The sequence below is a fragment of the Spermophilus citellus genome (genome assembly GCF_964194105.1).
Source record: "Spermophilus citellus genome assembly, chromosome: 18".
Classification (NCBI taxonomy): Eukaryota; Metazoa; Chordata; class Mammalia; order Rodentia; family Sciuridae; genus Spermophilus; species Spermophilus citellus.
The window spans coordinates 63778874-63793156 of record NC_138200.1 but is presented as its reverse complement, the minus strand read 5'-3'; the positions used below and the strand labels follow the sequence as shown (position 1 = coordinate 63793156).

General features: G+C 50.8%; 1 protein-coding gene across 2 annotated transcripts in view; it reads right to left on the bottom strand.

Moving 5' to 3' along the window:
* Positions 1-14048, bottom strand: part of PLCG2 (phospholipase C gamma 2) — a 128455-nt gene extending 114407 nt beyond the window's left edge. Inside the window, exons 1-2 of one of the 2 annotated variants that reach the window (XM_081273807.1) lie at positions 13791-14048; positions 9009-9247 (exon numbers count right to left, since the gene is read on the bottom strand). In XM_081273807.1, the coding sequence (XP_081129933.1) occupies positions 9009-9204 (196 nt within the window). In that variant the 5' untranslated portion in view covers positions 9205-9247; positions 13791-14048. The remainder of the gene's footprint in view (positions 1-9008; positions 9248-13790) is intronic. The other variant, XM_081273806.1, reaches the window with a different exon arrangement.
* Between the last annotated feature and the right edge of the window lie 235 nt (positions 14049-14283).

Sequence of the window (14283 nt, the reverse complement as noted above, 5' to 3'; positions counted from 1 at the left end):
AAGATACACGACAACCTGACTTGACCGCCCCCTGGCCCCACGGGCCCTTTCCCACACTTGGTTCGAGGTCCGCACCTCCTCCCACCTCCCTTCCAACTCCCCACGGGGCCAGGCCCCCAGATGAGGACTAGTCTCCTTCCCCTGGCACCTCCAGCCCCGGGCAGAGCTCCGGGCTCACAGGTACTGACCCGTTGCCCTCCTGCCATGGCACAGTGTGAACAGGCCCCTGATGGCTCCCAGGCAGGGTGCACCTTGCATCCTTGGTCACTCTGTGAACAAAGTGACAACCCTGAGCAGGAGAAGAACCTGAGCTTCCGACAGGAGGTGGAATGGGTTCCAGTCGTAGTCCTGCCCTTTCCTGACCTCTCCTGGCCTTGGGCATGTCACCTGGCCTCTCCGAGTCTCAATCCCCACATAAGCAAGATGGGAATGATCCCCGATTCTCAGGATGGTCTGGAGGTGAGAGTCGCACAGCACAGGCTTACACAGGGACTCCTGCCCAGAGCACCCTCAGGTCGTCGACGTTACTACTATTACTAGGAGGCAGGCACCAAGAACCTAACTCCACAGCCACAGCGCCTGCTTGACAATCTCCTCCCACAGCCACACTTGCCTGAAGTCAGCAGACAGAGAAACTGTGCCTGAGCAAGGGTGGCAACTTGAAGAGAAGCTGTTCAGCCGGGATGGACTCGGTCCCAGCCCCCCAAAGCAGCTCGTGGCCCAGCCAGCCTCCGCAGACAGGCTCCCACGGCACATTCCAGGCCTCCCAAAGGCCTGGGATCAAGGTGACAGCCCAGGCTCGACCTAGAGAGGCCCAGAGGCAGCCCCTTCCTACCAAGAGACAGTGCAACTGGGCCAGGAAGGGAAGAGCAGCCACACGCTGTCACCCACAGTCCCCAAGCTCCCCCCACCTGCAGCGGCCCCGGCTCAAGAGCAAGGAAAGTTCTCTCCTTAGCTCTTAGCAGAGGGTCAGAGAGGGCGGATCCAGCCCCACCCCCTGTGCTGCAGATGGGTCTGAGTGTCCCCAGGGGCCCATGTGCCAAAGGCTTGATCCCCAGCCCGTGACACCACTGGGAGGTGGTGGGAACCTGGAGAAGCGGGGTCGAAGGAGCTCATTAGGCCACTGGGTTGTGTCCTTGAAGGACACACTTTCAATTTCTGGCCGAGAGCAGCTGTCCTCCGCCATGCACTCCCACCATGAGGTGCCACCGCAGGCCCAAAGCCACAGAGCCAACTGATCATGGACCAACACCTCCAAAACTAGAGCCAAGCAGACTTTTCTCCTTATAAATCGACCACCTCAGGTGTTGACTGAGGTAACACGAAGCTGACTTGTCCATGTGGGAAGGTACAGGAAACTGATGGCCATGAGCTCCTCAAGGCCCACCCCCTCTCACCAGAGGCCGGGCCGGGGACTCCCCACCAGTGGCTTTTTACTTTTGGCCCCTGTTGTATTAAGTTGCCGCGATGCAATGTTTCCCACATATAGAAAAGTACAGAAGATGAAATCCACTTAATTCTCACCCCATAGGATAGAAACTACCATGACCTCACTTGATGGACATGGAAACAGGACATGGAGTGGCATGTCCACTTCCAGCCACACCTCCAGCCAGTGGCACAGCAGGAACGTGAGCCACAATTCCAGGTGTAGAATTTGCAGGTTCTGTGACAGCATGTTGCCCACCTTGGATGACACGCACTCCCTCTCTAAGGGGAGCACCCCTGTATTAAACCTGAGCCGGCTTAGTGACCTGAACTCGTGCAAGGGATTTCCTAGGACTTCTAAGGCTGTCCTAAGATGCCTCACACCTGCTGCCTGACCCCACTATGTGATAAGCCCCTGGTCAGCAGTCTCACTGAGCCCTTCCAGCCTTCCACACCAAGGTACCACATGTGTGAGTGAGGATTCTGGAAACTTCCAGACCAGGTGACATACCAGCTGAGCACCAAATGACCATAGCCCTGGCCACAAAAAAAAAAAAAAAAAAAATGGGGCTGGGAATGTGGCTCAGGCGGTAGCGCGCTCGTCTGGCATGCGTGCGGCCTGGGTTCGATCCTCAGCACCACATACCAACAAAGATGTTGTGTCTGCCGAGAACTAAAAAATAAATATTAAAAATTCTCTCTCTCCTCTCTCACTCTCTCTTTAAAAAAAAAAAAAAAATGAAGACTCCCCCAGCAGGGCTGGTCCAGATCTCAGCCCATCTGCATCATACGGCACCCACCAGACACCTGGCCAATCTCTACCTCACCACACTCCATAAGAGGCCTCCTCCATTCCCCACCTGGTCCCCACCTCAGAAAGTGAGAACCTTCTTTGCTTGGCTGGTATCCAACACACAACCTAGCTGTCCTACCAACCACGTGGTCTTTCAGTGGCTGGACTCGGCATCTGTCACCCACTCCTACAGGCTGGAACTCCATCCTCCCTCCTCGGCACAGTTGAAAGAAAACCCATTTCACCCGGTGACACTCCAAAGCTCTAAGCGAGGCAAGCACAGGACTTTGAGCAGTTTCTCACCTCAGAACCACCAGTACTTTGTCCCAGGTAATTTTTTGTCCTGGGGCCTGTCTTGTGCATCCCCAGACAGCATCCCTGGCCTCTGCACCACAGATGCCAGTAGCACTGTGTCCCCAGCTGTGACCACCAAACACCACCAGACTCTGCTGAAAGTCCTGTTGGGCAGGGGGGAAGTAAAATCACCACGGCTGTGAACCATTCACTTCCTTAGATGTCACCCAGGTGCATTGGTCGGGAGTGGGTGTCACCCAGGCCTACACTGGGGTTCTGATGCCTGTCTAAAAGGCATATACTACTCGCCAAGTACCCTCCAAACCTCACGGCCTGTGCCCCTTCCAGCCACCGTTCAGCAAATTCTTATTAAAGTAGAAACCCCTGAAGGAATGCTAGAGTGGCAGGGTGCCCTGGAGATAGCGCCCCTTATAACAGGAGACTGGAAGCTGGCATTGACCTGCCAACCCAGGGCCTGGGGGAGAACGTGACCAAGCTCCTCATCCCTGCCCTGGCTGCTCTGCCACCACAAACACCACCAAGGCCGCAGCGTGTTCAAACTCACAAACGCAATCTTATCTCTGAAACCCTGGTCCCAGCTGCCACCAAAAACATCCAGACACCCAGGTAGACCTCAACTACCCAGGTAAGGGGAACTCTGCTCACCAGCAGCAGCAAACTCTGGGATGGTGGCAGCTCCCAGGTGCTGAGCGCTGGTCAAACGCTGGGGACCTGGGACCCCGCGGAGGAAGCTCCTCTTTGCTTATTCCCAACCACAATCCTGTGGGGAGGACACAGATCTTGCTCCCATGTGCAAATAAGGGAATGGAAGCTCAGGAAGAGGAGGCTGCTTACTCAAGGTCGTACAGCACCGAGCACCAAGCAGTGCTCAAAGTCTGCCCCCGCCTGACCCAACAGATGCCCAGGCCACGAGGACGGAGTCCAATTCAATCACTGCTGGCTCTCCAGGGCCCAGGACAGTGCCTGGCAGAGCTGCCACTCAAGTGGGTGCAGGGGGATGAGGAGGAAGGAGGTGGCAATGGAGAGGGGGAGGGGGAGGGAAGAGGAAAAGGGGAGATGAAGGAGAGAGGAAGAGGGGGAAAGATGGAGGGAAGAGGAGGAACGGGGAGGGGAAGGGGCCTCTCTAGGGTGGTGACAGTGGGGGGGGGGGCAGAGGGCGGGGCTTGTTCTAATGCTGTAGGAGCCGTGATGACCATTCTTGGCCCCTCCAGGGAGAGGGAAGAAGAAAGGCCACCAGGAGGCTGGGAGGTGGAATCAAGGTAGAGGACAGACGCAGGGTGGGCATTCCAAGCAAAATCCTACCTCGTGTGCTTTAGAATAAGCTTCTGGAGAAGGTTCCAGCGACAGGAACTTTGACGCCCTAGCTGGTGTTTCTGCGGGCAGCCAGGCTTGGGCCTGCAGGTCTTCAAGAGAAGAGCCCGCGGCCCACTCTCCAGGTGGCACACCACGTCCACCTCAGCGTCTGCCTCCCATCCCACAGGCCCCCGCCACAGCTGCAAGTCTGGGCTGCCTGGGAGGTGGGCAAGGCCAGTGGGGACTCACTGCCTAAACATAAGGGCCTTTCACAGCAGGGCTTCGCTGTCACTGAGACCTGCTGCCTCTGACGCCAGAGAAGCCTTTCAGAAAGCTCATCAGCCTCACTGGTGACAAGAAATCAAATTCAGAACCCCGCCAGGCTGTCAGAATCTACCCGCGAATGGCCAAGTGCAGAAGCCGGTGGCATGTGGGCGAGGGTGTGGGCTCTCGCAGAACTCGTGGCTGAAGTGGAACATGCGGCAATCTCTCGTGGGGTGTTGCCAAGCCGCCCTTTAAAGTTGAAATACACTGTACCCCTGAACTCTCATAAGTCTCCCAGAAAGCCAGCCCCACCGATGGTCATATGTGCACATAATAATGCCAGGACACCGCACCGCGGGTGGCCACATAAATGTACAGTCACTTTGGAATCTTGCAGTTCCTAAAATGATTAAACTAGTTAGTATGGGGCCAAGCATAATCACTCCTAGGTAAATACGCAAAGAAATAAAAACATACATCTCCACAAAAACTCGTACACAGCCAGGCGAAGTGGCCCATGCCTATAATTCCAGTGGCTCAGGAAGCTGAGGCAGGAAGATCGCAAAATTCAAAGCCAGCCTCAGCAACTTAGCAAGGCCCTAAGCAACTCAGAGACACAAAATAGGGCTGGGAGGTAGGGCTCAGTGGTGGAGTGCCCCGAGTTCAATCCTCAGTACCAAAAAAAAAAAAAAAAAAACTCTTACACAAATGTTCATAGCAGCATTATTCACATTAGCCAAAAGGTGGAAATAATCCAAATGTCCATCAACAGATGAATGGAGAGACAAAGTGTAGAATATCTCTATGACGGAATATTATTTAGCTGTAAAAAGGAATGATTGGCCCATACTACAAAGAGGATAAATCTTGAAAACATTGTACTAAGCCTGTCACAAAAGACCATGATAGAATCCCTTTTGTGTGAAATGTCCAGGACAGGGAAATTTAAACAGTAAGTTAGGGCTGGGGTTAGTGGGATGGTTAACAGAATAAGAAAAGAGACCCCATGCCTATTTTTTATTGGTGCATTATCATTGCACATAATGATGGGATTTGTTATTGCATATTTGTATGTGCATGCACTACAACAATTTGGACAAGGGGTCTCTTCTTGGGGAGACGAAATGTACTAAAGCTGACTGTTGTGGTTACTGAATATATTTGTAAATATTCTAAGAGTTCTGCACTGTTCATTTTAAATGGGTGAATTGTATGTAAGATATGGCAATTATCTCAATAAAAATGCTTTTCCTTTCTTTGAAGAACACAGGGGTAGCTACTGCAGCTAGTAATAAATGCCTAGAAATAGCACAAAATGTCCATCTGTGGGGTGAGCTGTACACTGTGACCATGCTCTGGAATGCTATGAGGCTGGGAAAGAATGAGGCAATCCTGATAAGGAACCACTCCCAAGTGAAAAAAGAAATGAAGGTAAGAAATGTTACATAGTAGTTCTCATTTGTGGAGTTTTTTTTTTTTTAATCTCTTGTGAATTGAGCTGCTAAGAACATTGATGTGGCTGCATTACTGTAGTATGCCGATTTTAAACTCCTTTGGGTATAGACCAAGGAAGGAGTGGGATAGCTGGGTCAAATGATGGTTCCATTTGAAGTTTTCTAAGGAATCTCCATACTGCTTTCCAATTGATTGGACCAATTTACAGTCTCACCAGCAATGTATGAGTGTGCTTTCCCCCCACATCCTCACCAACATTTATTGTTGTTGTATTCTTTTTATTTTTTTTCCTGTATTCTTGTTAACTGCCATTCTGACTGGCTTGAGATGAAATCTTAGAATAGTTTTGATTTCTATTTCTCTAAATACTAGAGATGTTGAACATTTTTTCATATATTTGTTGATTGAATGTATGTGTATCTTCTGAGAAATGTCTGTTCAGCTCCTTCACCCATTTATTGATTGGATTGTTTGTTTTGGGGGTATTAAGTTTTTTGAGTTCTTTATATATCCTGGGGATTATTGCTCTGACATGCTTGTGGCAAAAATTTGCTCCCAAAATGTAGGCTCTCTCTTCACCTCACTGATTGTTTCTTTTGCTGAGAAGAAGCATTTATTAACCCTTGATTTTATTTCTTGTGCTTTAGTAGTCTTGTTAAGGAAGTTGGGGTCCTAGATGCCCTTCAATAGTTAAATGGATAAAGAACCTGTGGTATATATGCACAATGAAATATTACCCAGCATTAAAAGAGAATAAAATTATGGCATCTGCAGGTCAATGGATGGAGTTGGAGAATATCATGCTAAGCGAAGTAGGCCAATCCCCAAAAACCAAAAGCCAAATGTTCCCTCTGATAAGTGGATGCTGATCCATAACAGGGAGCGGGAAGGCTTGGGAAAAATGGAGGAATTCTACTGGGCAAAGGGGAGGGAGGGGTGGGAGGGTGCGGGCAGGAAAAATGGTGGAATGAGATAGACATTATTACCCTAGGTACCTGTCTGACTGCACATAGGGTGTGAGCTACATCATGTACAACCAGAGAAACGTAAAGTTGTGCTGCAACTGTATACAATGAATCAAAATGCATTCTGCTGCCATATATACCTAATTAAAATAAATTAATTTTTTAAAAATCTCCCATTACAAAAGCACAGGACAACTTTCTTATATTTGATAAAGGCGCTAAAAGCATGCAATGGAGAAAGGATAGCATCTTCAACAAATGGTGCTGGGAAAACTGGAAATCCATATGCAACAAAATGAAGCTGAACCCCTTTCTCTCGCCATGCACAAAAGTCAATTCAAAATGGATCAAGGAGCTAGATATCAAATCAGAGACTCTGCACCTGATAGAAGAAAAAGTTGGCTCCGATCTACATATTGTGGGGTCGGGCCCCAAATTCCTTAATAGGACGCCCATAGCCCAAGAGTTATATACAAGAATAAACAAATGGGACTTACTTAAACTAAAAAGTTTTTTCTCAGCAAGAGAAACAATAAGAGAGGTAAACAGGGAACCTACATCCTGGGAACAAATTTTTACTCCTCACACTTCAGATAGAGCCCTAATATCCAGAATATACAAAGAACTCAAAAAATTAAACAATAAGATAACAAACAACCCTATCAACAAATGGGCCAAGGACCTGAACAGACACTTCTCAGAGGAGGACATACAATCAATAAGTATATGAAAAAATGCTCACCATCTCTAGCAGTCAGAGAAATGCAAATCAAAACCACCCTAAGATACCATCTCACTCCAGTAAGATTGGCAGCCATTATGAAGTCAAACAACAATAAGTGCTGGCAAGGATGTGGGGAAAAGGGTACACTTGTACATTGCTGGTGGGACTGCAAATTGGTGCGGCCAATATGGAAAGCAGTAAGGAGATTCCTAGGAAAGCTGGGAATGGAACCACCATTTGACCCAGCTATCTCCCTTCTCGGTCTATTCCCTGAGGACCTTAAAAGAGCATACTATAGGGATACAGCCACATCAATGATCATAGCAGCACAATTCACAATAGCTAGACTTTGGAATCAACCTAGATGCCCTTCAATAGATGAATGGATTAAAAAACTGTGGCATTTATACACAATGGAGTATTACGCAGCACTAAAAAATGACAAAACCATGGATTTTGCAGGGAAATGGATGGCATTAGAGCAGATAATGCTAAGTGAAGCTAGCCAATCCTTAAAAAACAAATGCCAAATGTCTTCTTTGATATAAAGAGAGCAACTAAGATCAGAACAGGGAAGAAGAGCATGAGGAAAAGATTAACATTAAACAGGGACGAGTGGGGTGGGAGAAAGGGAGAGAGAAGGGAAAATGTATGGAAATGGAAAGAGACCCTCATTGTTACACAAAATTACATATAAGAGTTTGTGAGGGGAAAGGGGAAAAAAAAACAAGGGAGAGAATTAAACAACAGCAGATGGGATAGAGAGGGAAAATGAGAGGGAAGGGGAGAGGGGATAGTAGGGGATAGGAAAGGTAGCAGAATACAACAGTCATTAATATGGTATTATGTAAAAATGTGGATGTGTAACCGATGTAATTCTGCAACTTGTATTTGGGGTAAAAAAAGGGGAGTTCATAACCCACTTGAGTCACATGTATGGAAGATGATATGTCATGAGCTTTGTAATGTTTTGAACAACCAATAAAAAAAAAAGCACAGGATATTTCTGGAAGACAAAAGAAACTGGTAATGAGCTTGCCTCTGGGGCCTGGGGGAGGTGGCAGGGGAAAAGACATTTATAAGCTGACTCCCAACTCCCAAGAGTACAGCTTAATTCTTCAATTAAAAAGCAGTTAATAAAAATAAAAATTAAAGCAATATTCTGCAACTGCAAATGGTTGAAGTGCCCTTACTCTTATTTGTTAGAAACAGTCTTAGAAACTTCAGAAACTGAGCCAATGGCCCAATCTACCAGGGCTGGGAAAGGACAGGGACCTCCACCAAGACCAGAAGTTTATTGGAAAGTGACAGAGGGTTCAATGACATGCTCTCAGCCCCTGGACACAGAAGCAAAGGCCTCGGGCTGCAGCAAAGCCCAGCAGGCATCAGCCCCCAGCTGGGCTCCACCAGCCGTGACAGCTGCCATCCCCCACACTGGCTGAAGGTCATTTCCAAGTAGGCAGCTGGGCCTCTGGGACTTCCCAGGACCTTCCTGGCTCTGCTTCCCCACCTGCTCTAGACCTCCCCCTCCCCAAGACCCCTGACAAGTGGCAACACTGGGGTCCGTGTGTTTTGTTCCAATGGTGCTGGAGATGGAACCCAGGCCCTCCCCCGTGCTAGGCAGGGACTCTACCTCTGACCCCCAGCCCTCACTTATATTAAAGATGTGAAACCAACATTCACCGTAACAATTGTAATAGCCAAAGGAGGAAGCCGAGAAGGCGCTGGGGCCAGGAAAGATGGCCACGCAGCCTCCCCAGCTGGTACTCACAGAAGCCCTCGATTTTGTCGGCAGTCTTGCTCCAGGCCACCTGCCGTGTCTCCATGATCACCTGCACCGTCCTCCTCTCAGGAGTAGACTTGCGGAAGCTGAACACAGTCATCACTGTCCCCAGCTCCAGGGCTCTCTTGATCTGACTCTTCTCGTATTCTGGAAGAGCGTCCACCTTGACCATGGTGAGCATCATTGGTCCCTCCGGGGAGGTGGGAGAAGGCAGGAGAAATAGGAGGCTGGAAGAGCAGAATAAAGGGGTGAGTCGCTTTTAATAACTGAGGGGTTGCTTAGGTACCAGGTCATGGAAGTCAGGCCTATCGGGATGCACTTTAAGAAAAGGTTCTGGAGATGGAGAGTCTCTGCCACTCAAAGAGTCTAGGCAGGCCACAGAGGTTTAAATGAAGTCAGGTATGGGAGGAGCCCCCAATCTCAATGACCCAACCGTCAAGCGGGCTTTGAATAACCAAATCACCCCAGCACGGTGGTGGTGACCCCTTCTCTCCCTGTAGAATTATTTGACTAGCCAAAGCAGCCAAGACGGCACCCCACCCTACCCCAGCAGCCTTTTTTTTTTTTTAATATTTTATTTACATTTTAGTTTTTTTTTTGTTTTTTTGTTTTTTTTTTTTTTTTTTTTTAAAGAGAGAGAGAGGAGAGCGAGAGAGAAAAATTTTTAACATTTACTTTTTAGCTCTCGGCGGACACAACATCTTTGTTGGTATGTGGTGCTGAGGATCGAACCCGGGCCGCACGCATGCCAGGCGAGCGCGCTACCGCTTGAGCCACATCCCCAGCCCCCCCAGCAGCTCTTTCTATCCTGCTAGGGAATTTCTAACCACCCCTGGTCTGCCTGCCTCTGCCCTGGCCCCCTGTGGTCATCAGTCCAGTGGTCAGAAGGATCATTTTAGAACATGAATCAAATCATGACACTCCTCTGCTCAACTCCTGCAGTAGTTCCCTGAGCCCTCACTCTGCACCTCCCCCACTAACCTACCCCAAATGTCCAAAGGCACAGTGACTGTCCCCTGAGGTGGCATCTAAGAGTGAGGGGAGCTGGACCACCAGGGCCCACCTTGCTAGCTGGCTGCCACTACAAGAAGTCCCCTAAACCCCCTGGACCTCATTCTCACTCCTGTTAAAAAAAAAAAAAAAAAAAAAAAAAAAAAAAAAAAAAACACACACACATTATCTTTTATAAGGATTAAACAAGATACTATGTCTCAGGCCCTTAAAACAATGACTCTCTTTAGATTTAGCCAATTTGACTATTACCATCAATTGTTCTGTGTGTCCTTCTTATCTCCTCCCTTTTCTCCAAATCCCAGAGTTGTTGTTACTCTGTAACCTCCAAGGTTACAAAGTAGCAATAGAGAGAACTTTCCCAGCCCAGAGACCGGGAAAGTGAGCGGCAGAGGTCCGCCAGGCGGTGTGGCCTTCCAACCTTCTCAGCCTCCAGTTAAATTGCTCAAAATCTGGGGCCCCTCGCTTGTAACCTGGGGCAAACCACCCTCAAGGAGCAGCTGATAGAGGAGATGCTAGAGTGTGTGCACCACTGGTGGCAAGTAGCAGGGTCTCAGTTAACATTAATCAGCCTGTTGGTGCATACATTAACCAAGCGTCCAACTCTATGCCAACAGGATGCAAATGAGGGGAATGGGGAGAGGCTAGGCCTTGCCCTTTGCCCCTTCCTCCTTCCACTGCATGCCCTAACCAGAGCCACCTTTGGCGTGTGCTAGCAGTGCATAAACTCACTAATTGCACCTGCTCTCTGCCAGGTGAGCACCTGACAACCCTAAGGCAGAGCCAAGTGCAGCCAAGAGACACACATGGGCCACAGGGCAGGGAGAAGATCCCCACATTGGTCTGGGGTGGGGTTAGGAGCTTAGAAGGCTCAGAAAAAACTTCTGGGGGAGCTCTGGATCCCATCTTTAAAAAAAGATGAGCCAGGAGGGAATGAGATTTCAACCAGAAGAACCAACTAAGCAAAGACTGGGGTGGGCCCAGGAGGGACGCCTAGAACTCTGCGGAGCGCTCAAATGCATCTCCTCAGGGAGCCCAAAGTTACCTCCTGCTCATCAGCCAGGAAAAGGAATGAACCGGGTGCCCCAGGCCCAGCTCACCCTTGGGAAGCACCCGTGACCCGGCCCTCCCCAGGTGCCACACCTGTCCATCTCCGCTGTCTCAATGAGAAATGCCTGAGAGGAAAATGAAAGTCCTGAGAGGAAATCACTTGCTCAAGGTCGCAGACCAGGGGCAGTGCAAGACCGGGAACCCAGTCTGAGTGCCACGCCCCTCATTCTCCAGCACCTGCCTTCTAAACCTCAGAGTCCCATGGCAGAATCTGGCCAGATATTAACTAAACTGACAGCCTCTACCCCTTTCAACAGAGGTTAAGGGACTTGTCCAAGGCCACACAGCTCCCGAGCTCCCCACTGCTAAGTCTCCAGGGCAACACGGGTCTTTCCAACCCGACCCTGGGAGAGACTTGGACTTAACCTTCCCCAGAATCTAGTTACTCCTCACTCAGAAGCCCATGGATCAGCTCAGCTATCAACACCAACTCTTTGATGTTGCCTCTCACCAAGTGGAAAGAGATCCTTTCAGCCAAAGATCTTTAGAGTCAGCCACCAAAACCAGCTGGTTCTCAGCTCGGGCTTCCAGAGTTCCATGCTTTAGCACCTAAGGCAAGGTCTCCAAGGCCCTGACCCCAGGGAGGAGCACAAGTCAGCAGGCAATCTCCATTTTGTTTCTGCTTTTTTATTTTAAAAATGAAATAAAAGGATTTCCAGACTATTTGTTGTTGTTTTGTTTCTCACCCTCCATGGGTAACTGTGTGATATGACTTACAGTGTAAATACAAACATGGCTGAGAAATAATAAGAGGTTTTGTCAATTTTACATTTCATGTCCTTTGCTTTAAAGTGAACTTGATACACAAGAACCGCAGCCCAGGAAACAGAAGCTTTCTTCTCTTCAAAGCCCTTCCCATATTTTGGGCAGTACAGGATTTCATGAAACAATTCTGTTAAAATCTGGCCCAGCTGAAGCCTGAGCAGTGCCTGCCCTCCTACAGGCCCCAGCCATTGCTGCAGCGGAGAGATTTTCATAGAAGGAACTGAGTGTGTGGGCCGCCACAGGCCAAGCGGACCTTGGTTCAACTTTTTCTTTTTTTAAAAGGCAACCTGTGAGAATCTTTTAAAATATGAAAGATGCATATGCTCTGATCCAGCAAGAACACGGGTGCAAAAAAGAGACATGGAGAAGTTCACGGAAGGGTTATTTGTAGTAGAAAAAGAAAAAGGAAAAAAAAACAGTAAACAATTCCACTGCTCATCACAAAGTGGGGAGAGGGATCTCTGAATGGAAGATGCACACAGAAGAATTGGGGAGCCACTGAAAGAATGAATGAGATCTATAAGCAATTTGATGTGGAAAGATTCATGAACTACTGGACTGGCAAGTTGCGAGCCCCTGACTTAAATTACATTTCTTTAAAAGCTGTCTGCTTACAAACCCAAGAGAGGGGTCACCAGTGGAGGCTAGGGGAAGGGATGACTCCATTTTATGTTCATTAAAGTGGTGACATAAGGATACCCTTTTCTTTTTTTGAGTTTTTAACCGTTTTCTAAACTAAGAAATGTTTCCAAAAATTTTCTCACCAGTAGTTTTCCACTGACTCCACCAAGAGGGTGCAGAGGGGCTATTCATGGGGGCCCTGCTTTAGCTCCTCCACCTGCTGCACCTGGCCTGGTCGGGGAGGCAGCACCAGCTTTAGGCAATTTAAGCATCAGTGAGGCTGGTAATGCGAAGCCCTGGCCCACACGAGTTAGCAATCAGGACGACTACTTGGGCCAAGGTGAACGTCCAATTCTGTAAAGCCTCCCTGCAGGTCTAACAATAAGGACGATGGTCCGCACCTATGCAAAGGCCTTTGGCCAGGGGTGGAAACTGCCAGAGTACCCTTCCCATGTAATGGGCTCCAGTTCTCAACCCAGCCCTGAGAAGCAGGCTGCAGTATTTGGGGAGAAACCAAGACTCAGGGCTCTTCAAGGTACCCCAGGTCACACAGATGGAAGTGAAATTCAAATTAAGTTCTGACTGACGAGGCCACCTGTTTCCCTTTTGCCGTGTCACTCCCTCTCACCAAATTCAAAACGAGGTGCCAAAATGACTGGGCCCCGCCTCCGACGGAGTCCGGGCACCAAAGGCCTTGTGCAAAAGGGACCCATCCCACCCTCGAATTCTTCCGCTACGAGGGCAGGGACCTCTCTGGGGTTCCCAAATGTGAATCGCACAGGCGCGCGCACATATGCTCCTGCGCACGATCGTGGGGTGCGGGAGGGACTCCCGAATTCCCTGGAAACTCCGAGCGTCTCTGGGGAAGGTCTGCGCCTTCCGCGGAGTCGCTCCCGCCCCCCACCACCTGTGTAATACGGGAAGTGCGGTCCCCAGGGGCAGCGAGCTCGGCAGAGGCGATCAGGAGGGACCGCGCCACCCGCGCAGGACCCCTCGGCTGCAGGAACCCCGAACGTCGGCGCCGGCGCGACCCTCTGGCCCGGGACCGCGCCGCGTGGCCCCGACTCCCATTCAAACCGGGGCTGCCCGGCACCGACCCGCGAGGTGGCGCCGGCCGGAGTGAGGAAGTGGCTGGCGGCTGGGCCGGACCCGCGCCGTCACCACCCCGGCCCCGGGCACTGCTGGCCCTGAGCCCTGACGGCGCGCCCCACCCCTGCCCGTGCCGCCGGCGCTCGGGCCAGGTCCCCGCGGGACGATGCCCACCGTGCGCGGGTGCCCCCGGGGCGCAGGTCTCCAGGCGCAGGTCCCGGGTGTCTCGCGTGCGCTCCCGCCCTGCCTGGCGCTCACCTGGCCGCGCCGCCGGGGCGCAGCCGCCCGCTCGCCGCGGGTCGGGGCTCCGGGGCTCCGGGGCTCGGGGGCTCCGGGGCTCCGGGGGTCCCGCGCGCCGTCCGCCGCGGATCCGGCACTCCCTGCAGCGCACCCCGCCGCCGCCGAGCTCCCACTTCTGCTTCGGCTGCGGCCCGCGCCACGTGACTCCGCGGGGCCGTCCCCCTCGCCGCCCCGGTCCGAGGCGGGCCCAGACCCGCCCGCCTCCCCGAGCGCCCCAGCGCAGCGCCCCTGCCTGGAGCCCGCCTGGGCCCGCAGAGGGAGAAACTGAGGCAGCGCGGGGGCTACCTTCTGCCCCTGTCACTTGGCCAGGTGGAGAGAGAATTCCCCACCAAGGTAGCACTTATAGGGCTCCTGCTGCACGTGTGAC